The sequence below is a fragment of the Podarcis muralis genome, chromosome 2 (assembly GCF_964188315.1).
Source record: "Podarcis muralis chromosome 2, rPodMur119.hap1.1, whole genome shotgun sequence".
NCBI lineage: Eukaryota > Metazoa > Chordata > Lepidosauria > Squamata > Lacertidae > Podarcis > Podarcis muralis.
Genome location: NC_135656.1, coordinates 109,669,892 through 109,696,966, shown reverse-complemented (window position 1 = coordinate 109,696,966; position 27,075 = coordinate 109,669,892). Strand labels below are relative to the sequence as shown.

General features: G+C 44.8%; 1 protein-coding gene across 2 annotated transcripts; it reads right to left on the bottom strand.

Moving 5' to 3' along the window:
* Positions 1-13,369: 13,369 nt before the first annotated feature.
* Positions 13,370-24,167, bottom strand: LOC114590951 (killer cell lectin-like receptor subfamily B member 1B allele C). 2 transcript variants are annotated; one of them, XM_077925219.1, is made up of 6 exons: positions 23,680-24,167; positions 21,163-21,261; positions 19,114-19,263; positions 17,267-17,421; positions 15,161-15,264; positions 13,370-13,941 (listed from the first exon to the last, which is right to left on the bottom strand). In XM_077925219.1, exons 1-6 carry the CDS (start codon positions 23,762-23,764, stop codon positions 13,821-13,823), a joined length of 714 nt encoding a protein of 237 aa, XP_077781345.1. In that variant the 5' UTR covers positions 23,765-24,167; the 3' UTR covers positions 13,370-13,820. The 2 variants fall into 2 exon arrangements, with proteins under 2 accessions (XP_077781345.1, XP_028573412.2); XM_028717579.2 differs by lacking the exon at positions 13,370-13,941 and having other exon boundaries at positions 15,157-15,264.
* Positions 24,168-27,075: the final 2,908 nt, after the last annotated feature.

The window sequence follows — 27,075 nt, the reverse complement described above, 5'->3', positions numbered from 1 at the left end:
CGGGCAGATGATATATTTTTGCAAGCTTGACTGGTGTCATGTACCACCTGTATATCATTTTCATAATATTCTCTCTTAAGGCATTACATGCCGTAAATTTCATACCTGTGGTCCACAACTGTTCCCAGTCAGCAAACATAATGTTATGTCCAACATCTTGTGCCCATTTAATCATAGCAGATTTAACCATTTCATCCTGAGTGTTCCATTTTTACAGCAAGTTATACATTCTTGAAAGTATCTTTATTTTGGGATCTAGCAGTTCTGTTTCCAATTTTGATTTTTCCACCTGGAAGCCAATTTTTTTGTCCAAATTATAAACCTCTCTTATTTGATAGTAATGAAGCCAGTCTCGCACTTTGTCTTTTAATTTCTCAAAACTCTACAATTTCAATTTGTCTCCTTCTTGCTGCAAAATTTCCCAATATTTCGGCCACTTGGCCTCCATATTGAACTTTTTCTGAGCCTTTGCCTCCATCGGTGACAACCACCTTGGGGTTTTATTTTCAAGTAAGTCTTTATATCTTATCCAGACATTAAACAATGCTTTCCTGACAATATGGTTTTTAAATGCTTTATGTGCTTTAACCTTGTCGTACCACAAATATGCATGCCACCCAAAAACATTATTAAAACCTTCTAAATCCAAAATGTCTGTGTTCTCAAGAAGCAGCCATTCTTTCAACCAGCAAAATGCTACTGATTCATAATAAAGTTTAAAGTCCGGCAGGGCAAATCCCCCTCTTTCCTTTGCATCAGTTAGTATTTTAAATTTTACTCTGGGCTTCTTGCCCTGCCAGACAAATCTAGAAATATCTCTCTGCCACTTCTTGAAACAGTCCATTTTGTCCAAAATTTGTAATGATTGAAACAAAAACAACATTCTTGGCAATACATTCATCTTTATCGCAGCAATTCGACCCAACAAGGAAAGCTTCAAATTTGACCATATTTCTAAGTCCTTTTTCACTTCTGACCAACATTTATCATAGTTGTCTTTAAATAAATTCCCATTTTTTGCTGTCATGTTAATCCCCAGGTATTTCACTTTCTTAACCACTGTTAAACCTGTCTCATTCTGAAACCTCTCTTTCTCAATTGGTGTTAAATTTTTCTCAAGGACTTTAGTTTTTAACTTAAATTCAACTTAAATCCTGCCACATGACCAAATTCTTGAATCAGTTCTAATACTCTTTTAGTACTAGATTCTGGCTCCTGTAAAGTCAATACTAAGTCATATGACTGTCAAAGAAGCAGAGAAGCATAAGCATAAGCAACATGTGAAAACCCAAGCCTAGTGTAGGAGTCCTGGGTTTTTTTTTTACAGACTAAACCAAACGACAGAATGACAAAGGTCTCCACTGCCCTTATTCCTTGGGGCAGCCCCTCTTGGGACAGTCCCTCGCTTTCTTTTTTTAAACTGTCCGTGTTTTACGTTTGTGATTTTTTAATGAGATCATTTTAAAGCATTATTAGCTTAGAGGACAACTCACCAAGAAGTATGGCTAAATAAATAGACCAATTTGTAAAAATTTGAAAAGCAATGCAAATTTTTTTTGCCAAAAAGCCCCAAAACATTTTGGCTCTTTTTTGATTTTTTTCTAGATGTATAACATCCCTTTTTAGAGGAGGCACCCAGAACTGTACATATTATTCCAAGTGCACTTGCAGCACAGATTTGTACAACTCATTATATAGACCAGGGGCAGTCAACCTTTTTATACCTACCGCCCACTAATGCATCTCTCTTGAGGGTAAAATTTCCTTACCGCCCACCAGTGCTCGATAGAAGGAGGATTTGGCTTGTGCCGTAGAACCCCCTACTGCCCACCTAGAATCCTGAAACACTCACTAGTGGGCGGTAGGGACCAGGTTGACAACCCCTGATATAGACTGTTTTATGTCCAGTCCTTTTCCTAATGATCCCTAGCATGGAATTCACTTTTCTCACAGCTTCAGCACACTGGGCCGGCATCGTCATCAAGCTCTCCACCACGAACCCACGGTCTAGTTCCTAGTGAGTCACCACCAGTTCAGACCCCGTTAGCATATTTGGAAAATCAGGATCTTCTGCTTTAGCCTACACTGAATGAGCATTAAAATGGAAAATGCAGTCCACCCAGTTTTGGATCTCCATAGAATCCCCATTTCTTCTAACCACCCTACCAATTTGGTGTCATCAGCAAAGCTGGCTATCTCACTGCTCACTCCTAACTCTAAATCACTTTTTAAAAAACATGGCTTCCAGTTCTAATACTTGGGGGACCTTGGGGCATTGGGAGAGGTGGTAGGTCAGGCATAGGCAAACTCAGTCCTCCAGATGTTTTGGGACTACAACTCCCATCGTCCCTAGCTAACAGGACCAGTGGTCAGGGATGATGGGAATTGTAGTCCCAAAACATCTGGAGGGCCGAGGTTGCCTATGCCTGTGGTTGGTCTTCAGTTTCTGTTTTCTCCCCTCCCACTGTGGAACTGCATCCTTAGCCCCACCTGGTGGGGATGCAGGAGAGGGCCTTCTTGGTGGCTGCTCCCAGACTTTGGAACTCCCTCCCTAGAGAAGCCAGACTAGCTCCCTTCATGTTGTCCTTCTGCTGGCAGGTGAAGACTTTCTTGTTCCAACAGGCTTTGGGAATCTGGTTGCTTCTAATGAAAGGCTGGTGCTGTGCTATTTTAATTTTTATTAACACACACACACACAATATATATATATATATATATACAGTGCTTTTTTTCTGGGGACACACACACACACACACACTTGAGGGGGCTAGCACCCAGCAATGTGGTCATGTCACATGTGCATGCTGCAACATGCTGACATGTCACACACACACGCCACACAACTTGCATGTGTGGTGCGCACCTGATGTGCTAACATCCCCACAGAATATTGAGGGGCCCCAGTCCCCTCCTTGGCCCCTTGGCCACCCCGATGGTGCCCCTGTGTGTGTGTATATAGAGAGATAGTTTTAATCCTATCAGTTCTTAATTGTTTTTAATGATTGCTTTTTCTATGTTTTTAGCAGATCTTTGTTTTAATTATCTATAAGCCACCTTGAGTCCCATAACACAGAAAGGTAGGGTTTAAATAAACAAACAAATTAATAAAAGCATTGTTTCTCTGCTTTAAAGGAAGAGTTTATTTATATGGCCAGTTTAGCAAACACAAGTTGAACCTTAAACCCTGTGCAGTGTTTAGGAGTTACAGCAGCAGGGCAGCAGCTGTGTTACAAGAATCGAAACTACCTCTTCCCATCAGTGGCGCCTTGAGGGTTTGGCAGAAAATAAAACGGGGCCAACATGTTGACAACTAGAAAACGAAACAAATGTGGAAAGGCGATCAAAGGCGTAACTCTCTGCTCATTGTTTCAACTCCTTTTTATTGTATTGTATCAGGGCAACCAGCCATCACACAATTTCAGGGAACAATGCCCTGGGATCAGTGCTTTTTTCCTGGGGGTACGCAGGGGTACACATACCCCTAAACATTTTGTGAGCCTAAGTGTGGCTTCATTGAGGGGCAGTATTTCAATATGAGTAGGAAAATGAGAGTATTCCTAAAAAAAATTGTTTTATAGCAAAAAAGCACTGCCTGGGATCATCGAGTTTCATATCGGACAACGATCAGGAAAACAAAAAAGGCGTATGAGGAAAGAAGGAAATGAAATGCAAATGAATATAATAGAAAAGAAGCTTTGCAAATGTATCCTTTACTACAAACCTGCTAACATAATTTTTGTTTTTCAGAATGGTATGATAGTACAGGGGGTGCATTAATCTCTAGTAGTCGGGCTTCCTTTTGAATTTTAACAATAACAGCAAAACACACGGAAGACTCAGTGCTAGGTCCTATCCAGGGAGAACTGTGAGAATTGTGAGGTTATAATAAAAGTTTCCATTTGCTCCCTTACCTGCTTGGACTCTGTCCCAACGCCTCACCAAAGGTTTAGGAGGTGACAGTTCCCCTTTTACAAAGCAAAGCTCTATTCCCCTCAAGGGAGCAGGCCGCTTCCCGTTCAGAATCCATCAGGAGTCTTGTAAGCTTTGCAAAAATCACGCAGTAGAAAAACGTCTCTTCCTCTTTTGAAACCAAGAGATGCCAGTCGATGGAAATATCCTTAGAGGGAATTCAGAAGAACAAAGAAGGAGCACAACCCTCACCTTCACCAGCTTTGCAAACGGACTGCGGCACCCAATTTGGTGCCCAATATCTAAGAAAGTAATGCAATGGCGTGATTTCTCACTGAGGAGCTGCTTGGAACTTTGGAGACAGAAAAAGTATCAACAGAAAAAGTACCAACAGCTGCCATCTAGTGGGAGGTCTGCAGTATTGTGAAAGGAATACACAGAAAGCTGACAATTTGCTAGCAGGCTAAGAGGTTTGGTGTATGAAGACCTGCACAGCTTGGGAAGTGAAGGCGGTGAAGGTTCTGTGTGAGCGTCTGAAGGCGGTTGGAGGATGGATGGCGGCTAACAGATTGAGGTTGAATCCTGATAAGACTGAAGTACTGTTTTTGGGGAACAGGGGGTGGGCGGGGGTGGGGGACTCCCTGGTCCTGAATGGGGTAACTGTGCCCCTGAAGGACCAGGTGCGCAGCCTGGGAGTCATTTTGGACTCACAGCTGTCCATGGAGGCGCAGGTTAATTCTGTGCCCAGGGCGGCTGTCTACCAGCTCCACCTGGTACGCAGGCTAAGACCCTACCTGCCCGCGGACTGTCTCGCCAGAGTGGTGCATGCTCTAGTTATCTCCCGCTTGGACTACTGCAACGCTCTCTACGTGGGGCTACCTTTGAAGGTGACCCGGAAACTGCAATTAATCCAGAATGCGGCAGCTAGACTGGTGACTGAGACTGGCCGCCGGGACCACATAACACCGGTCCTCAGAGATCTGCATTGGCTCCCAGTACGTTTCCAAGCACAATTCAAAGTATTGGTGCTGACTTTTACAGCCCTAAATGGCCTCAGTCCAGTATATCTGAAGGAGCGTCTCCACCCCCATCGTTCAGCCCGGACACTGAGATCCAGCACCGAGGGCCTTCTGACAGTTCCCTCATTGCAAGAATTGAGGTTACAGGGAACCAGACAGAGGGCCTTCTTGGTAATGGCGCCCACCCTGTGGAACACCCTCCGTTCAGATGTGAAGGAAATAAGCAGCTATCCTATCTTCAAGAGACATCTGAAGGCAGCCCTGTTCAGGGAAGTTTTTAATATTTAATGCTGTACTGTTTTTAACATTTGATTGGGAGCCGCCCAGAGTGGCTGGGAAAACTCAGCCAGATGGGCGGGGTATAAATAATAAATTATTATTACTATTATTATTATTATTATTATTATTGGATCAGGATACCTGAAAGATCATCTCTCCCCTTATATAACCAATTGATCGCTGTGCTCTGTAGGCAAGGGCCTCCAGCTGATATTATCTTATTAGGAATCTGCACAATGCAGAATCGGGTCTTTAGTATTGTGACAGCTACCTTTTTTGGAATATCCCCTCCCTCTCTGAGTATTTGACAGGTGCTTCCTCTGTTGTCTTTTCAGCTCCTACTGAAGACCTGCCTCTTTCAACAAGTCTTTAAAGCTAGAGCTTTCCCAGTCCGCATTAGAATTACTTTTAACACGCTTTTAAAGAAGGCTTTAAATATGTGTGTCCCCCCCCCCCCCGTTTAATTGCTTTTTGGGAGGAAGGGAGGATATCATAGAATCATACAATTGTAGAGTTGGAAGGGGCCCCGAGGGTCATCTAGTCCAACCCCCTGCAATGCAGGAATCTCAGCTAAAGCATCCATGGCAGATGGCCATCCAACCGCTGCTTGAAAACCTCCAAGGAAGGAGAGGCCACAACCTCCCAAGGGAGTCCGTTCCACTTTTGAACAGCTCTTATTGTCAGAAAGTTCTTCCTGATGTTTAGTCAGAATCTCCTTTCTTGTCACTTGAAGCCATTGGTGTGGCGTTCTCAAAGCAAAGGAAGGATCAGACTCTGATAATGAAAATACACACAGAGGCTTGAACCAGCAAGACTCTGGGAAGGGTGCGTATAATAATCTGTCCCTCCACCCCCTGGCCCAGGTCGTTTTATTCACAAAAGAACTTTTTACAGAGTGTTTGTAAGAACCAATCAGATTTCTTCTGAGCATTTCAATAATCCCCACTTGGGGACGAAGTTAAACGATGAAAACTAATTAAGCATGCATACATTCTGGGGTAAATAAAACAGAACTACAAAGGAGTGCATTTGTCAACCTCTGAGGTCATAAACAAGCAATATACCTGATAAGAAGGATGGCCAGGAGGACAGCGATCATTATCACCTTAATGTAAGATCTGTTTCCTGGCCCTAAGATTAACAACCTAAGATTAACATATCAGAAAAGCTACATCAAAGAAACTGCCCACTATCTTTCACAGCCCAGGATGCATGCTTGGCGAAGCAGCTGGCCACTGGGCTGTGTACGTGACTTGTCAAGCAGAGAGAAATGGACAGTAGAGAAAATGGCCAGAGATGCAGAGGGTTGTGGGATTTGATCAGAAATTATTGTCAGTGAATTAAACCCAGTCCACGCCACGCTTTCACGGCGGACACAATGGCTTGATGCATATTTTATAATTCCTCATAGTAATCCCACCTGACCCCACACCCTGGATATTTGCACTCCTACATCTGGTTCGAGTCCTGCCCTCAGGAGCAGGAGTAAACAAGCTTCCAGTCTAAAAGCAACACCAGCGAACACCAGCTATATTTCCTGGATTTATTTTTGTTCCAGGAGTAGGACGAATAAGTGACCATGACTGGTAATTTCCTCTCCCACTGAAATTCTCAGGCCTCCCTCCTCACAAATCTTGGCCACTTGTTGCTCCCTCTCCTTCTTATTTCAACAGAGTGAGTGCTATTTATACTACCTTTGGACTGAGCCAAACTGACTCCAGTTCAGCAAGCCCAATTAACACACTCACTGGTTCTCTTCCCTCACTGAACTCAGAGATGAAGAACTACGTTAAATGTCAACACTCTCTGTGAGGAAACCTATTGGCACACCCACCATCTTGCAAAATGTTCATTTCTCAAATTGCACTGCCTAATCCTCTCCAGACTTCGTTTCGCAAAGCCCAAACCATCAAAAGGCATGAGAAGGTGAAAGGTGATGGCTGGAATTTGAGCTGAGGAGGAGCAAAGAAAAACCTAACTCATCACTTTCTGCAGGGAGCCCCAGCATTCGTTGCCAACTCCTTGCAACGCTAACAGAGAAATGCAATAGTCCTCCCATGCTGGTAGGTCTGCTGACGTTGGCATGATGTGACAGTGAAGCTAAGATAGGCTCTTAGGTACTCTCAGGGTCATGGCCGTCTTAACCATACGCGTTACTGGTGCAGGGAGCCAGGGCGCCGGGCTCTCAGGGGTGCCTAGCTGAGAGTTCGGTGCCGAGATTAGGAGTCCGGGGAAGAGCCTGTTGGAGCGCCACAGGCTGTTCTGCTACGGGTGGCTCTGCTCGAGTTCAGGGCAGGGGCGAGCGAGGCACCGAGGTGGCCAGCTGGCTCTGTCCTGCGTGCCTGGGAGGGGAAGGGCCGGAGGGAGAGAGAGAGAGGCGGTGGTAGGACTCTAGTGCTTTAAGTATGTAAAGCAGCGAAGGGAGGGACTTAGCCTGGTGCTGATTTAACAGGAAGGGGGTGGAGCTGCCCAGCGGAGCATCCAGTTGGTGAGGAAAAGGAAAGTACCTGGAGAATCCTGCTGTGATCTGAGGTGGAGGGGTGTGTGTATTGACTTGCCTCACAGAGTAAGTGATTCAACGGGCAAAAACATGCAACCAACACGACAAGTGAGCTGATTCAATAATAAAACAATGCAAAGGCAAGGTTGGTGGTGCTGATTTGCTTCTTCCCACACCTAGAATCATAGAATCATAGAATCATAGAGTTGGAAGAGACCACAAGGGCCATTGAGTCCAACCCCCTGCCAAGCAGGAAACACCATCAGAGCACTCCTGACATATGGTTGTCAAGCCTCTGCTTAAAGACCTCCAAAGAAGGAGACTCCACCACACTCCTTGGCAGCAAATTCCACTGTCAAACAGCTCTTACTGTCAGGAAGTTCTTCCTAATGTTTAGGTGGAATCTTCTTTCTTGTAGTTTGGATCCATTGCTCCGTGTCCGCTTCTCTGGAGCAGCAGAAAACAACCTTTCTCCCTCCTCTATGTGACATCCTTTTATATATTTGAACATGGCTATCATATCACCCCTTAACCTCCTCTTCTCCAGGCTAAAGATGCCCAGCTCCCTTAGCCGTTCCTCATAAGGCATCGTTTCCAGACCTTTGACCATTTTGGTTGCCCTCCTCTGGACACGTTCCAGTTTGTCAGTGTCCTTCTTGAACTGTGGTGCCCAGAACTGGACACAGTACTCCAGCTGAGGTCTGACCTACCCGAATCCATTTTCCTGCTCTGCTTCATGATCAGGCTGTCCCCAAGAAACCAACATGATGGGAAACACAGACTAAAGTCCCATCTCTGGGAATTGTGGAATCTAGGCCAAACTCATATTTTTTCACCAGCAGCATACGAAGCACTGAAGATCACAGACGTGGGAAACAACGTACTTCCTGTGTTGAAATAATTTGCACTGAGGACTAAATGAAAACTTTTTTTTGCAAGAGCTTGAAGACTTCGTGAAATACACCTGCTTCATGAAGGGACTAGTGAGACCAGAGTTCAAATCCAGTCACCGTGAGCCAACCACTCCCTCTCAGCCTAACCTACCTCACATTGTTGTTGTAAGGGTTAAAACAGAGGGGGAAACCCTGAGCTCCTCAAGAAAAGGCAAACTATAAATGTAGGAGATAAATAAATAAATCTGCAGTATCTACAGGTAGGGTAAGGAAAAACCTCTGTCTACATTTTGAAAGCTGCAGACAATATTGAGCTAGCTGGAGCAATAGTCTGGATTGAGATAAGGCAGCTTCCTATCAGTTAGTTGCTTCCATTTACTTCTCCTTTGGATGTAAGTCTGTTACCTCCGAGGATGTGGGCAGGCTGCTTGGACGAGTGAAACCAACCACCTGTCTCCTGGATCCTTCCCCATCCTGGCTTATAAAAGCTAGCCGGGAAGGACTGGGCGATGAGCTTCGTGGGGTGGTGAATGCTTCCCTCCATGAGGGAGCCTTCCCAGACCCGCTGAAAGAGGCGGTTATTAAACCGCTTCTTAAAAAACCATCTTTAGATGCGGCCACGATGGCCAATTATCGCCCAGTCTCAAATCTTCCATTCCTGGGCAAGGTGATTGAGCGAGCGGTTGCCGAACAACTCCAGGCACGCCTGGAAGAAGCAGACCATTTGGATCCCTTCTAGTCGGGATTCAGGCCTCATCATGGGACTGAAACTGCCTTGGTCGCACTGGTTGATGATCTCCGGCGGGCTAGGGACAAAGGTGAGAGCTGTTTCCTAGTTCTGCTGGATCTCTCAGCGGCGTTTGATACCATCGACCATAGCATCCTTCTGGACCGCCTTGAGGGGCTGGGAGCTGGGGGCACTGTCATACAGTGGTTCCGCTCCTTTCTCCTGGGCCGTGTTCAGAAAGTGGTGGTGGGGGATGAGTGTTCAGACCCCTGGGCTCTCACTTGTGGGGTGCCTCAGGGTTCTGTCCTCTCCCCCATGCTTTTCAACATTTACATGCAGCCGCTGGGAGAGATCATCAGGAGGTTTGGGCTGGGTGTTCATCAGTATGCCGATGATACCCAGCTCTACCTCTCTTTTAAATCAGAACCAGTGAAGGCGGTGAAGGTCCTGTGTGAGTGTCTGGAGGCGGTTGGAGGATGGATGGCGGCTAACAGATTGAGGTTGAATCCTGACAAGACAGAAATACTGTTTTTGGGGGACAGGAGGCGGGCAGGTGTGGAGGATTCCCTGGTCCTGAATGGGGTAACTGTGCCCCTGAAGGACCAGGTGCGCAGCCTAGGAGTCATTTTGGACTCACAGCTGTCCATGGAGGCACAGGTCAAATCTGTGTCCAGGGCAGCTGTTTACCAGCTCCATCTGGTACGTAGGCTGAGACCCTATCTGCCTGCGGACTGTCTCGCCAGAGTGGTGCATGCTCTGGTTATCTCCCGCTTGGACTACTGCAATGCACTCTACGTGGGGCTACCTTTGAAGGTGACTCGGAAACTACAACTAATCCAGAATGCAGCAGCTAGACTGGTGACTGGGGGCGGCCGCCGAGACCATATAACACCGGTCTTGAAAGACCTACATTGGCTCCCAGTACGTTTCCGAGCACAATTCAAAGTGTTGGTGCTGACCTTTAAAGCCCTAAATGGCCTCGGTCCAGTATACCTGAAGGAGCGTCTCCACCCCCATCATTCTGCCCGGACGCTGAGGTCCAGCGCCGAGGGCCTTCTGGCGGTTCCCTCATTGCGAGAAGCAAAGCTACAGGGAACCAGGCAGAGGGCCTTCTCGGTAGTGGCGCCCGCCCTGTGGAACGCCCTTCCAGCAGATGTCAAAGCGATAAACAACTACCTGACATTCAGAAGACATCTTAAGGCAGCCCTGTTCAGGGAAGTTTTTAACGTGTGATATTTTACTGTATTTTTGGTTTCTATGGAAGCCGCCCAGAGTGGCTGGGGAGGCCCAGCCAGATGGGCGGGGTATAAATAATAAATTATTATTATTATTATTATTATTATTATTATTATTATTATTATTATTTAAGTACTACTTTGTTCAGTGGTGCTTACTCCCACTTAGGCGTACAATTGCAGCCCAAATTTATTTAACCAGTCCACTAGTCTTCTACATCCTCCTCCCAGTATTTAATGGTTTAGTGGGTGTCTTATGTGCCACTATAAGTCATCTATATTGCAAATTTACAGTCAAATCCAGGTTTGTATAACTTATGAGGGCACTTACTATAACGAAAGAGAGATAGGTGAAGTTATCTAATTTAGGAGGCCCAAACCGCACCTATGCTAAGGGATCTGGCTGCCTATTAGCCACCGCGATAGACATTTAAGGTTACAGTGGTACCTCGGGTTACATACGCTTCAGGTTACTGACGCTTCAGGTTACAGACTCCTCTAACCCAGAAATAGTACCTCAGGTTAAGAACTTTCAGAAATTGTGCTCTGGTGGTGTGGTGGCAGCAGGAGGCCCCATTAGCTAAAGTGGTACCTCGGGTTAAGAACAGTTTCAGGTTATGAACGGACCTCCGGAACGAATTAAGTACGTAACCAGAGGTACCACTGTACTTTCATGTAACCCTCCATAGAGTTACCAAGTTACCTAAAAGAATGTCTTTCCCTCCATTGCTTGATCTGAACAATAAATCAACAAGTGAAACCTGATTAGTTCTGACATGGCCTGCTGCTTACGCAAAATTCAGAGCAGTACGAAATTTGAAGGATAGCTGTGTTTTGGTTCCCCTGTTGTGCAAATTTGACAGGTTCACTTTTCAGTGTGAACTGAATCACATTTCTCCTCCATCCCCAACTCATGCCATGAAGTTCACAAATTACCGTACTGGCCTGAATATAAGCCTCCCCTTTTTTTTCAAATTCTGACTGTGAAAAGTTAAAGTGTGGCTTAAATTCGCGACCTTACAAAAATTGACTTTTACGATATCGCGGCTGAAACAGACATACGGTAAAACGGAATGGGTGTGAGTGCCTGCAGAATTTTAAGGGAATGGCTTATATTTGGGTATTGTTTTTCTCCCCCCCCCCCCATTGAATTTTAAAAGTGCGACTTATATTTGGGTGCGGCTTATATTCAGGCCAATACAGTATCTTTCACTCTTTTACATATACTTCCTAGTTTCCCTGATGACATGAGAGTACCCCCTAAGTAGCAGACTTTGTGACTGTCATTCTGGTGGTAGTCTTGGGTGAGCATTATTATTTTATTTTATTTTATTTTAATGAAATAAAGAGTGTTTGCTCTATCTGTCTGTCTGCCTGGGCTGTCTACTGTTCTGTTGCTATGCTGCAGTTTGCATGGCCACCTGCTGGTGGCCATACGAATTGCAGCATGACAACATTCTTACTACTGCTACTACTGCTGCTGCTGCTGCTGCACACATCAATCTTCCTATATACATAAAAATGTAAGGCCGTCGTCATGCATTGCAGGATTTGTAAAGCTTTGCTGTGATCCTGGATTTGCATGAAGTCAGGGTGGGGGAGGGGAGCAAAAGAGAAGGTGGCCTGCACAACACCAGCCGTTTTAAACAAGAGGTTCAGGTACTGCTGGGATGTGGGGAAACCGAGTGAGGAAAGTGGCAATTTTAAACAATGGCAGAGGTTTGAGCAGAATGAGCAGGGGGGTGACACTTGGAGGGGGTTTAAAACAATGTATGAGCATTTAGAAAAGAATGTAGGAAAGTGCCTGTCAGTTTCCTACCTGAAACAAAATAATCATTTTCAGTGCTTTTTTTTAACGGGGTACTCAAGGGCATGCAGTACTGGCACCTCTTTTTATTTTGGTTTAAAAGTGTGACACTTACTGTAACAACTTCATGGTGAGAACCAGCACCTATTTTTCTAGGGGGGAAAAGCACTGGTCCTTTTCAACCAGGATGGCATAGACGCATAGCCTAATTTAGGTATCGGTGTTTAGGGTGGTTATCTTATTCCTCAGTGTGCAAAAAGTCACTATAACAGGTGACTCTGTTCCAAAAGACACAGTACTCCTATCTAAGAACTCTTGATGAATATCCACCAAGCCCAGTTTTTCTCATCCCTTTACCACTGTAATGAGGATTCACATCCATAAGATGCTGCCACCACAAAGAGAGATGAACAAGAAGAGGAAACATTGCTTGTCTCCTGTACGGTGGTGCTGTCATTATCATGTGAAGGGTATTTTATGTTGTTATAATACAGTGGACCCTACATATATGAACCTAACTCATTCTGGGGGTCCTTCCACAACCCAAAAAGTCCATAGGCAGAGGCACCACTTCTGTGCATGTGTGTGTTGCGATAGAGTGCTTCTGCACATGTGCGTGCGGTAAAACCTGGAAGTATACACCTCCGGGTTTGCCGTGTTTGCAAACCGAAGTTTACATATCCAGAGGGATACGTAAGCAGAGGAAGAAGAAGAAGAAGAAGAAGAAGAAGAAGAAGAAGAAGAAGAGGAGGAGGAGGAGTTTGGATTTGATATCCCGCTTTATCACTACCCTAAGGAGTCTCAAAGCGGCTAACAATCTCCTTTCCCTTCCTCCCCCACAACAAACACTCTGTGAGGTGAATGGGGCTGAGAGACTTCAAAGAAGTGTGACTGGCCCAAGGTCACCCAGCAGCTGCACGTGGAAGAGCGGGGAAGCGAACCCGATCCACCAGATTATGAGTCCACTGTTCTTAACCACTACACCACACTGGTACGACTGTATTATTATTATTTTTATTCATTCATTCATTCATTCCCTGCCTTTTCCCCTGAAAGAGACTCGAGACGGCTTACAGAGAAAAAGAAGAACAGCTAAAAACAAATAAGAAAAGCAACAATTTAAAATAAACAAACACACACTGATAGAATTAAAGTTACATATATACATATATTTAATCTATTAAAACCATACAAAATATCACAATAAAAACGGCATGGCACCCGCCCTTTCGTTAGAAGCAGTCAGTTCTCCAGAGCCTGTTGGAACAAGAAAGTCTTCACCTGCCAGCGGGAGGAGAACAAGGAGGGAGCCAGTCTGGCTTCTCTAGGGAGAGAGTTCCAAAGTCTGGGAGCAGCCACCAAGAAGGTCCTTGAGGGTTTTTTTAGGACGGAGAACAAGATGTCTAAAGGAGAGTGTGTAGCTAATTACGAATGGGGACACATGAAGATACTCAAAGGAGTACAGATTCCTTCTGACAAATCCAGCGAAGCTGTGTGCTACACAGCTCAGAATAGATTTCATTGTCTTGAAGGGCACCACAGCTGCCTTCCTCAGGCTGCATTGCTGGAAATCTGTGGCGAGAAGGGATGAAACAGCAGTCAGTGTATGTATACAGTGGACACTCGGGTTTCGAACGTGATCCATGCGGGATGCACGTTTGCAACCTACTGCGTTCGCAACCCGGGTCTGCGTGCCTGCACACGTGTGGGTTGCAATTTGACACTTCTGTGCACGCGCAAAGCGCGATTTAGCGCTTCTGTGCATGCACAACCACCAAAACCCGGAAGTAACCCGTTCCGGTACTTCTGGGTTTCGGCGGTCTGCAACCCAAAAAAATGCAACCTGAAGCGGCTGTAACCTGAGGTATGACTGTACAGTGGCACCTCGGGTTAAGTACTTAATTTGTTCCGGAGGTCTGTACTTAACCTGAAACTGTTCTTAACCTGAAGCACCACTTTAGCTAATGGGGCCTCCCGCTGCCGCTGTGCCACCAGAGCACGATTTCTGTTCTCATCCTGAAGCAAAGTTCTTAACCCGAGGTACTATTTCTGGGTTACTGGAGTCTGTAACCTGAAGCGTATGTAACCTGAAGCGTATGTAACCTGAGGTACCACTGTACATTGAAATTCCTCAGTATGCCCTGAAGGTCTTGCTGAAGCTAGGCAGGTCAAGGTCTGGTCAATACCTGGACGAATGACTGCCTGGGAACCCCATGTGATGGAGGGATGGCATCTTACATGATGGAAGAAAGATGGAACAGAAATATAAGAAAATGAAAAGGAATGAAAGTGTTGAACAAGGTAACCCCACTGAATTCAACAGGGCTGATGTATCAGGAGGCAATTTTGGACTGGGCTCTTAGTCTTTCAGGTGCTATAAGACCCTTTGCTATATGCTTTATGTAGTAAAAATGAGCAGAGCTGCAATACCTTTAAGAAGTGTACAGTCATACCTTGTGTTACATCTGCTTCATGTTACATTCTTTCAGGTTATGTCCCACGGTGACCTGGAAGTACCGGAAAGGTTTACTTCTGGGTTTCACTGCTCGCGCATGCGCAAAAGTGCAAAATAACATCATGCGCATGTGCAGAAGTGACAAATCGCAACCTGCGCATACACAGACACGCTGCTACGGGTTGTGCTTTTTTCAGAACCCGTTCACAACCAGAAGTACCACTATATAGCCATGGTAACATCTACAGTTTTCCTTATCGTAGCTTTTCTTGCAAGTTCATCATGCAAAACTATTGATTTGCACAATTTCTCCTACACAGGTGTTTCAGTACTCACAATTTCTCCTGTAACAAAGAGCCGTTGATCCAGATCCATTTCTTCTCTGGCAATGACACGATAAGTCCAATCCATACTAATTTCCCATTTTTCTGGATGAATTCCTATAAAATATGATTTAATTACATAAACACAGTGCTTTTTTCTTAAAAAATGTTTAGGGATACTCTCATTTTCCTACTCGTATTGAAATACTGCCCCTCAATGAGGCCAAACCTATATTCACAAAATGTTCAGGGGTATGGATACCCCTGCGTACCGCCCAGAAAAAGCACCCCCAGAAAAAAGGCCAACAGGATGTGGACTCCAGGCAAAGATCTTACTGTGTGGTGGACAGGGAGCTGGGGAATAGTTCTTAGCACATACACCTGCCCTCACAAGTCCCGAAAGCCCTCACATGCCCATTTTTATTTTTTTATTTTTTTGCAGTGAGGTCTATTGCTTGAGTGAGAAGCATTTAAATTCTTTTTCAGCTGTGGGCAATCCTAGGTCATGGAGCCAGAAATTGCTGGCTACCTCAGTGCAGCAGTCTGCCGCCTACAATTTGGTGCTGAGGAGGCAGCCCTGAAGAAGAAACATGACAGGGAACTTCTCTTTGGGGTTCCCCTTTCAGGTTGATATGAGGACAAGGATGCCGCCTCCTTGATATTTCCCCCCAACACCCTCTCCGCAGTTTATGCCCTGGGAATACAGAGGCTTTGTGGGTGAGTTGTTCTCAGATTCAGGGAATAGACCAGTGGTATGTAGCTTGGAGGTAGTACATCTTGAACCACTGTTGTCACTTGAGGTGCAGGTGGCCTCTGTGGCAAGGAGTGCTTTTTAATCAGCTTTGGCTGGTAAGTCAGCTGTGGCTAATGGGTCAGATTCAACGAAATAGTTGTGGGATATATCGCCACTGAAGCAGTCAAATGCAACATTTCCTGTTGCCTAGAGTGGACACACAGGGGAACGTTGCTCCAGACAGGGAGGACTTCCTGTCATACCTGCTCTGGAGCCTCCTCCCCTTGTGTGTGACCAGGTAGATGGGCGTGACCCTAGCAGACCCTACAAAAGGTCTAGCCACACAGCCATCTTCCCCTTTTCCATTTTCTCCTTTGGGACTCCTCTTCTGGCTCTTACATGGCTCATCCTTACAGAGGATGGAAGCCACAAAGTAGAAAGACAGAGGCCTAGCTCAAACCTCTTTGCTCTCCAAATGTAACTGTAACCACAAGATAAAGCCTGCCTTCAGATTTACTGCTATGAACTGAATGGAAGTGAACTTTGCTCTTGTTTTTAAAGATGACTGTTCTGTTATTATTATTTTAGGAGGGGAAACTTACCAGGAACATTCTAGACTGGGCAAGCCAGACTGGATTGCTTAACTTAAATGATTCTAACGAATTCATCAACTTGCTTCCAGCAATGTGCAAGGAAATGTGCTCTGCTGCTTGCTCACTAGCGTGAGTGAGGAGGGATAATATTTAATCAATATATCCTCTCCTACTTTCCTCAACATTCCCACAATAATTGCATTAGTAGGTGTCAGTGCAATGACTCCCGCTTGTGCAATGGGAATTTCCCCCTCTCCTCCTCCTGGGGCCCCACATTCCTCCCCCAAATTGGCTCTGGGGGTCAGGAGAACCCCAGAACAGCACATGGGGGGGGGGGGGAGAGGGGAAGATAGTTGCATTAGGCAAGCAGAGAGGCTTGCTCTGATGGAACGATCTCCTTAGCGATGCTTTGAATCTTACCCCATCTAAGGTAGCTACATGCACTGCCGTTCGTGTGTTGATAACCTCCTGACTAGATTACTGCAACATGCTTCCTTGCAAGGATCTGGTTGGCCACTGTGGGAACGGACTGTTAGACTTAGATGAGCCTTTGGCCTGATCACCTGGGTTCCTCTTATGACGTGCAGTCACACGAACAGATCTCAAAGCGTGAACGTTCTCCATATGTACTTCAGTGCCCCTTCAAAACTACAGTGTAGTGTATACTAATTTAGACAGTGATGCTTCACATTGCTGGCTTACGCACTAATAAGGGCGAAAGAGTAAACATTCTGTAACAGAGATAAAAGTGTGAAAGAGTAAGAATTCATTGTCGGGATTGAATATTTTGTACCTTTTCTTCCTGATCATCAATTATTAGTAGGTGAGACTTCTTGGCTATACAGTCTTCCTTGCTCTTCTCCCAGGACTGAATCGTTTCAGAAAACCAGTAGCATTTATTCTTGTGCAGACGCCACTGCATGGGGCACAGGTGGCAGCTTCCATCCCCTAAGAAGAAAAATTCCCGTTGTTTTTAATTTGGATTTATACCTCACACAATCTGTACTTTTCAGGCGAGTCTTTCGCCATTCAGCTTCACGAGCACTCTCGCAGCAGATTTCTCCAGCAGTTTGCAGAACGATGTTATTTGCATATTATTGACTGTTAGCTGGAGAATAACAGAAGTCCCGGTGGTTTTAGTCATAAATGTATGGTATTCTGTCAGTTTCAAAGAACTGAAGCTCAGCAAACAGAATGTGGCCAAAGATATGCACAGGGCAAGCCAAACCTCAGGCTGGGAGCAGGGCTACATATAAGCAGTTGTTCCATTCTCCCTCCCCTCAGTTACTCATTTTTCCCGTGTTAAGTTCAATTCTCTACATTTTCAAATCAATTTGTGATTTGCTGCACTATCAGCAAGGGACAGATGGGTGGAGAAGGCCTTTTGCACCAGTCTAGTGGCCTCTCCTTCCCCGTTATAAACACTAGGGGGTTAGGATTGCGCCCATAGTGCCTGTGACTCTAGAACAGCGGTTCTCAACCTGTGGGTCCCCAGATGTTGTTGGACTACAACTCCCATCATCCCTGAGCTCCGGCCTTGCTAGCTAGAGGTGATGGGAGTTGTAGTCCAACAACATCTGGGGACCCACAGGTTGAGAAAGGCTGCTCTAGAACAAATGCAGAGAAACTGAAAACTCATCAAATGAGATTGCGAGAAGTTCAAATGCCAGGTTCCCCCCTTTCCCTCAGTTTAACACAGAATATAAATCCTTTGGGCAGGAAAAGGTGTTAATCTTACATTGTGTACCATGTGTGTTTCAGGGCTGGCCCACCCATGGGGCAAGGTGAGGCAACTGCCTCAGGTGGTCAGATCCATAGGTGCAGCAGATCCAGCACCCAAGGATACATTGCCCACTACTGTTGCCACCATGGTGTCAACAATGACTGTGGCGCCATCATTGGAGGCTGGATTTCATGGCTCCTCAGCGTCACACTGCAATGCCCCCTCTACAGCTGCCTCTTGACAAATAGGACGCAATACTAGTCTTCCCCGCTGGAAGGAAATGGCAGGGGCTGCCCTCTGGGGTCTTCTAATTGTACCTGCACCCAGCGTGATTCAGAGGGTTTCCCTCCCCCTCCCCATGATAGCCTTTGATTCCCACTTCACCTCTCAGGTAAGGTTGATTTGTTCCCAAAGTAGATCTTCAAACACCCCTTCTTCCCTGGTAGGGAAGGCGCCATTTTGTGGTTTGCCTCAGGATGGTAAAATGTCTTGGGCCGGCCCTACCAAATGTTAAAATAATAGAAACAGTCTCCAGTGCAGTAAGCTCATAACTTACACACATTTAACATGTTCAGCTTTCCACGTGTGGCAAAAAAATAAAATACAGGGGATGGGGTTTTTGAGAAAAGCAAAGTGACTTTAGCAATCCTAACCACTGTGGAAATCAATGTGCTTTGACTACATGCGATTCTGGCTTTAGGCATGATCCCCACAACGTAACCCCTATATCAGTTGTGGGCTTATTTTACTTCAGCTGAAAATTTCTTTCAGGGCTGCATTTTCCGGAGCTGAGCACTAGGTATCGCTATACATTTAGAATATTATTATTTTTTTAGTAACGACAGTTTACTTGGAAAGCGTAGCAGAGGCAGATCAAAGGCATAAGCATGTCGCAGTTACTTATGAAATGAATTTACCCGTCTCACACAATTTTTCTTTCAGAGTAGACCTGAAATCCTCTGATGCTTTGCTTCCTTCACATCCTGCAGGGCTGTACTGAGTTGTGTTTGGAGACCATTCAGATGCTTTGACCTGTTTTTCACGATCCTGTGGAGTTTTATTTATAACTGGGGAGGAGAAAGATTTAGGCAGATTTTTTTTTACTATGTTGCAAGTTTAAAGCTTGATAGTACTGCTGGCTGATGAGCAGCCTCCACAGCGCCCTCCATTTTGGGGTCCTTTAAGTGTCTTGAACTACAACTCCCAGCAGCCTCAGCCAGCATGGCCATGATGGGAGTTTTAGTCCAAAAGATAGAGGGCACCAGGTTGGGTGAAATTGCTCTGCTGACTTCCACAGGGATTCGTAAAGATGCTTTGCAAATACCAAGTTGTCCTTCCAAAGTCAGCAAGGGGCCGAGATATTTTATATTTTTATTTATTTCAGAATCATTATGGATAATCCTTTCAAAGCAGCTCTATAAAATGAGCAAATCACCAATGTAAAATAACAATTATTATTTTTTAATCACAATAAAGCAAAGCAGCATAAAATAAAATTCAAAACTTAAAAGCAATGTTTTTGCCTGTTGTAAGTTTAATTAATTTATTACAGTTTTCCAAAAATCATTATGTTATAGCTAGACCCAAAAAAATATAAAGCACTTTCTGATTTGGTGCTCTGCACCTCCACCATATCTAAACTGTGTTGTTGTATATACCCGCGCGCCGGATTTAGAAGGCAATTGGGCCTGATCCGGCCCCCGGGCCTTAGTTTGCCTACCCATGGATTAAGTGATACAGGTCTCAGGTACCACTGGAATACTGATCTGTATATCTTTATTTTAAATTTGGGCACAGAGTCTGCTGTAGAATATGTGTTGCACTCATGTCTACTTCTTCTGAGACATTTCCCCCCTCAATTCTTTGTCACAATTACATGGATATGAATTCTTAGATATGTCCACGCTCATAATTCTGCTATATATCTTACTAAGAAGTTGTTGCTTCTGTTTGTTTATCATGAGGTTTTCAAATTGGTTTATCTCTTTTAAATGGCCATGTTTCCTTAGAAGACCATCATGGGTAGGCAAACTAAGGCCCAGGGGCCAGATTCACCTTCTCAATCTGGCCCGTGGGCGGTCTGGGAATCAGCGCGTTTTTACATGAGTAGAATGTGTCCTTTTATTTAAAATACATCTCTGGGTTATTTGTGGGGCACAGGAATTCTATATCTATATCTATCTATATCTATCTATCTATCATCTATCTATCTATCTATCTATCTATCTATCTATCTATCTATCTATCTAATCTATCTATCTATCATCTATCTATCTATCATCTATCTATCTATCTATCTATCTATCTATCTATCATCTATCTATCTAGGTGCAATGTGTAGGTTCTTTGTGGACCTCCCAGTGTGGGCCAGTGTGGTGTAGTGGTTAGGAGTGGTAGTCTTGTAATCTGGGGAACCGGGTTCGCTTCCCTGCTCCTCCACATGCAGCTGCTGGGTGACCATGGGCCAGTCACACTTCTCTGAAGTCTCTCAGCCCCACTCACCTCACAGAGTGTTTGTTGTGGGGGAGGAAGGGAAAGGAGAATGTGAGCCACTTTGAGACTCTTTCGGGTAGTGATAAAGCGGGATATCAAATCCAAACTTCTCTTCTTCTTCTTCTTCTTCTTCTTCTTCTTCTTCTTCTTCTTCTTCTTCTTCTTCTTCTTCCCTATTACACTGCTTTAATCTATAATCCTATCATTTTAAAGCTCAGGCAGATTAGTATGGGTGATTGTGCTCTTTGTTGTTTGATTCTCCCTCTTTCCTCTGCTAGACAAAATGCCCAGCTTAATCAGGAGTGCCAGCTTGGCCCTGTGACCGTGGGGGGCCGCACAGCATGCATGGCCCTGGCACCGAAATTTGTGGGTGCCTGGCACCTTCATGGGGAATTTTGTGGGTGCCCAGGCAGCCAGGGCCCCAGGGAAGATCATTGTTAAGTCTTGCGCAAATCTCACGTTTTGATACTTACCCCAAACTCCCATCACTATCACTGCTGCCACCAGGACAATGTTTCCAGCCCATCCAACCTGCAGCATAATTCCATGCCAGCGTGGGCACAGTTGGTGTTCTGCAAAAACGCAGGTGAAAAGATTGGGGATCATGTTCCAAGGCAGCCCTGTGTTCAGCTTTTAACTCTGCATTGCAGGGCCTTGATGGAGAATTCCGCTATGAAATAGGGACATAAGGAAGTGCCTTGCATCAGCTCGGACTGTTACTCCATCTAGCTCAGTATTGTCTGTCTAGTTATGACTCTCCAGGGCTTCAGGTAGGGGTCTTATCTGGCCAGAGAATGAACCAGGGGTTTTTTTTGCCTGCAAGGCATCTCTGCCTCCAATAGCGAACTTAACTGGTGAGAAGAAATGGAGCCAAAATGAGACCACTAAGAACTGGGTGTGCACCTGTGATAATTTATTGAATTGTAGAGGATCAAATGGCTGCTTAGCCCAGCCTCTAACAGTTACCAGTGGATTGAACTGTGCCCAGAATCCTTTAGCTGAATGCTAAAATGTGCTGTACTCTCTACTGCCTAAACTAGGGCTAGCCCAAGACATTTTGGCACCTGAGGCAAAGCAATTTTTCTCACTTTGCCTGATGGTAGAGCCAGCTCTACTTTGCCTCTTCTTTTCCTTCCATTGGTCATTTAGTGCTGCCCCCACCTTTTCACCCCCCTTGTTTCACCCTCCTGGCGCCATTTTTAAATACATTTTAAAAAATTTTGTTCTCTGATTAGTGCAGTTTGGGTTTTATTGTACTTGTTTTCTGGTTATTTTGTGAGCCATTTTAAATGTCCCTTGGCCAGAATCACAGAATTCTAGAGTTGGAAGGGGCCACAAAGACCACCCAGTACAACCCCCTGCAATGTAGGAATCTTTCACCCCATGTGGGGCTCAAACCCATATCCTTGAAATTAAGAGTCCCATGCTCCTACCAACTGACCTATGTGGCATAGAAATACATAACAAAACCAACAAGCAAGCAAGCAAGTAAATAGCAGCAAGGCATTTGTTTCTCAGCTGCCTTTCCTCAGAAACTCCAGAGCCAACGTACAACGAAACACATAAAACCAAATTCGGCAAAATCACAGCAGCGTCAACCACAAAAATAAATCTTTAAAGCAACAGAGCACAAACCAGTTCACCACACACATCTAAAGAAAAATGTTTCCACATGCCTTCTAAAGGAGGCAGAGATTTGCTCAGAGGGGCAGTATCTGGGAGAGAGGTCCACAAAGTAGATACAGGAGTGTGTGTGTGTGTGTGTGTGTGTGTGTGTGTGAGAGAGAGAGAGAGAGAGAGAGAGATATTATTCTGCTTCCATCACCATCAATTTAACATCCCCAACATTTGCCAAGTCTTCCTGGAGATTCTAACAAATTTAGATGAATTCACAAGAGTGAAAATACTCCCATGCAAATATGTTCGGGTCCCAGTTTGTATATAATAACAAGTATCTTGGATTGCACAAAAATTGGTGTTATGTTCATGCTGATCTGTTCTCGGTGGTGTGTGTGTGTGTGTGTGTGTGTGTGTGTGTGTGTGTGTCATATGAACTTGTATGGTATCAGGTCATCTGTTGAAGAGGTGTAAGTTCTCCAAAGTTCCTGTTCACCAGTCCTTTACATTTAAAGAAAGTCCATGAGGTAGCACAGGGAATTATTGCTTCATTTCTTTACATGTGAGGCTGTGAACAAAAATTCACTACTGCACCTCAGTTTAAATGTGCTGGCCCACCACAAAGGGATTATCCACAGATTATCCCAGTTCTCTTTGGAATCAACAGGAAATGATGCAGCAAGTCTTTGTCCCATACTTCAGATGCAGAAACACCTTCCTCATCCCCTCCTCCCTTTAGTGGGTACCACTTCAGAAACATGGTGAGAAAGTGTTACATTCTCTCCCATTTCTTCCTTCAGCTTGTGTAAAGCTGCTCTAAGCGAGGCTGAAAAGGGTAGCATGTTTCCGTAAATTGATTTTGAGCTCCCTGACAGATCTGCCGAGGCCTGGCCCACTTCAAGCTTTTTGAGTTATAATAAAAGCGTAAGAAATGATGAACACAAGAAAACAATACAAAGCGCTGAACAAAAATATCCGCTGAACAGAGGACATTTTCCTCATGGTTTTTCTCTTGTGCCGTCAGAATGGATGTATTTTATACTTAATATTTAGGAACTTTAAAAACTTTTCAACATGGCAAAATTCGTATCAGCTAACAAAAAGAAAGAAAGAAAGAAAGAAAAGTATTTTACTAAATCACACCACAAATTCACTTAATTGTACAGCTGTAAGCTGAGACAGTGCCACATTTTGTTTTGCCGTGCAATAAAAACAAATGGCAAAACTTTGCAATTGCCAAAACATGAATGTGTGCCTGCGTTTGAGGCCTGGGCCACATGACCATCCTGCATCAGCTTTAAATGGTCCTACCCTCCACCTCTACGTCTTGCACAAGCAGTTCAAGATAAGTCTCTGATAACAGCTCAACATACCTGGCTTCTGAACTGAATCTAAGTTTCTTCCGGGTGAAGAAACTTCAGGTAATTTTATGTCTGCATAGACAACTGCTCCATCCATGCTGAACTGTCACTCTGGAGAGTGGAACTATCTGTGAGTGAGAAACTTTCTTCACACCCACGTAAAACTCACGGAAACTGAGCTGCTCGTGTTATCTTGCTTACATATCAGCTCCCTTTTGTGTGACTGCAGCTAAATGACATCCCTCCTTCCCCAAGTACAGTTGCGGTTATATTCATCTGTGCTTGCAGGAGGAGGAGAAACATTAAAGAAAGTAGCTGCAGTCGAGAAAGACCCGTGGGCGTCTATGGCTTCTGCTGTTGAGGTCAAGAAGGACACTGAAGTTAAAATCCCACTTTGTTGTTGTTTAGTCGTTCAGTTGTGTCCGACTCTTTGTGACCCCGTGGACCAGAGCATGCCAGGCACTCCTGTCTTCCACTGCCTCCCGCAGTTTGGTCAAACTCATAAAAGCCCACTACCTTCTTTTAAAACCTTTTGTGTGCTTTCATTTCATTAAAGTCAGTTCCTTAAATGCTGGGAGATGGACCTGTGACCCTCCAGACCAGGGGTCAGCAAACTTTTTCAGCAAGGGGCCAGCCCACTGTCCCTCTGACCTTGTGGGGGGGCCGGACTATATTTTTTTGGGGGGAGGGGAATGAACGAATTCCTATGCCCCACAAATAACCCAGAGATGCATTTTAAATAAAAAGACACATTCTACTCATGTAAAAAAATGCTGATTCCTGGCCTGTCCACCGGCCAGATTGAGAAGGCGATTGGACTGTATCCAGACCCCGGGCCTTAGTTTGCCTACCCATGCTCCAGATATTGCAGGGATGCAACTTCAACAATATCTGATTTCCGTATTTTTCGCTCTATATGACACACCTAGTTTTAGAGGAGGAGAACAAGAAAAAAAATATTCTCTCCCTCTCTGCTCAGCGCCTCTCCAGCAAAGCGGGAGGAGAAATGGAAGGGGCTCCGTTTCTCCTGCCGCTTCACTGAAGGGGCGCTGCGCACCTTTCCCTCTCACAGTGCCATTCCAGTGAAGCGAAGCCAGGAGAGCAAGAGGGGTCAGTGCGCACCGATCCCTCTTGCTCTCCTGGCTTCAGGGATAGCTGCCTGAAGCCTCCTGAGCGCAGCAGGAGCAGTCCTGGTGCGCTCAGGAGGCTTCACGTTGCTTTCGCTTCAGCGAAAGCTGCGCAGCCTGCATTCACTCCATAGGATGCACACACATTTCCCCTTACTTTTTAGGAGGGGAAAGGTGCGTCTTATAGAGCAAAAAATACGGTATGTGCCATGTAAGCTGGGGGCAGCTAGTTTGAGTTGGATTCCAACAGCTTGGGAGGGACACAAGTTCCCCACTTTGAAACCCATATATTTGTTTTAATGGCAAAACATGAATGGCAAGTTATTAAACAGCACCTCATTCTTGGTCAGGCTTTGTCCAGGTCATTTTGCTGCCTGAGGTGAAGCAGCAAATGGTACACACACACAAACACACCCCTGAGGCCACCACTGTGGCAAGGTGCATCTTTCTGAAAGCCAGCCAAGTTATATTGGCACCTGAGGCAGAAAATCCCATAAGTACCTCTCCCTGGAAGAAGAAAATAAAATGACGGCAAATTAAATAACTAGCAATTTGCTATCCTTTCTTTCCAGGCAAAAATCAGCTCCTTGAGGTGCCTGGCCCTTGAGTACTATAATTCAGAACAAAAATGAGATACATTTTCTCCATTAGGGTCACAACCGGAGGCTCACACTTTGGGGGTGTTGCTGTTCCTTTTTATAACAGTTATTTACCGCATTAGAGGCAAATGAGCAGAGGTCCTGCTGTGAAAGTTGACAAGTCGCTTCTGAAGCTTTGCAGTGTCAAAAAAAAAAAGTTTTTGCGGTGCAGTGCAGCACAAATAACTGGTAACTGGTGGGAGTGGATGTGGGGGGCAATGGAAAAAGCAGAATTCTATGTGCCAAAATCTGCATTTTATTTTATTCTTAAGAATAGTCATGAATTGCTAATTGTATGGTGCAGCGTGCAGTGAAATTACCAAAGCACCATGAAATTGTAAAATCATAAAATACAGAACAAATGACCAATGTTGAAAAAAATTCAAATCTCTAAAAATGCTTGCTGAAACAGAAAAGTTTTCAGCAGGTGATGAAATACTGCAGTTGTTAGTGGCCAATTGTAGCAGTGTTCCAGAGGACTGGTGCTGCAACACTAAAAGCCTTAGTAGTTCATGTAGAAACTAAATGAATAAGATACAGTATATCTGTGGGGGAAATCAAGAGGGCTATTCTAGATGATCACAGTGATCAAGCCAGTGAATAAAGTGAATAAAGTACAAGGCAGCCCTCCAGCTAACCTTGTCCTGGCCTTTAGTTCTTTATACACTAACACGGGGATTCTCAAATGTACTGCTCCCAGGCCCATGAAATGACTGAAAGTGACTGAGACTCAGCAATCACAAAATGGCGTTGCAGGGACAGAGCTGGTCACAAAATGGCAGTGGATGTAGGCCGAGTTTCACATAACCAGATGGAAATTACAGACACTACTCCATCGTTGGAAATTGTTAAATTCTTCCTTGTGGTAAGGAGTTCTATGCGTAGCTCAGCTTTCCTCAGGTTAAATAGAGGCATTTGCTCTGGAGGGAATGTGATTCAGCCTGCCCATTTTAGGCAGAACTTGCTGATTTAGAAGGATCTGAAATGGAAAAAGGATTTTTATTTTCTATTTCTCGCTTCCTACGCCCACATGTCTATCAAAGTATTTTCACTTGTCTCCTGAAATTTCTTTTCCCCCCCTTCTCTTTTCACACTTAACTTGTATCTTACTCCACCACCACACCCAAATTTCTAGTTTCTTCCATCCATCCTCCCTTGTCCTTTTATCTTTATTTCTTCCTCCTGTAACAACTTTCCTCACTTCTCTTCTGTTTCCAGCTGATTTATTGATGGTGATTGTTATGTATTGAAGTTCTCACCCTGGCCACCAGGAGTATCGTGTATATAGTTTTTACTCAGGTCCACTTCAGTTAATTTAGACAGGAAACCCTGGGTTGTTGTTGTTACAGTGTTGACAGCCGGCTGCTTATAAAAGCAGGCCGGCTGAGCTGTTCAGTTCAGTTCAGTTCAGTTCAGTTCAGTTCCAGCTTACTATAAAGAACCACTTGGAGAAATCTCTGTGTCGACCCACAACTTAATAATGATGATGTCAAATATTAACATTTCCCCCTAATTTTATTCAACATCTCCTCTGGACATTTTTCTTCAGAGGAAGGAGACCTTTTCCCCCATCCCTGACCCTCCACCAACTTCTCTGGCTCCCACCCTCCTTTCCTCAGCATCCAAGGAGTTGCTGGTGCTGG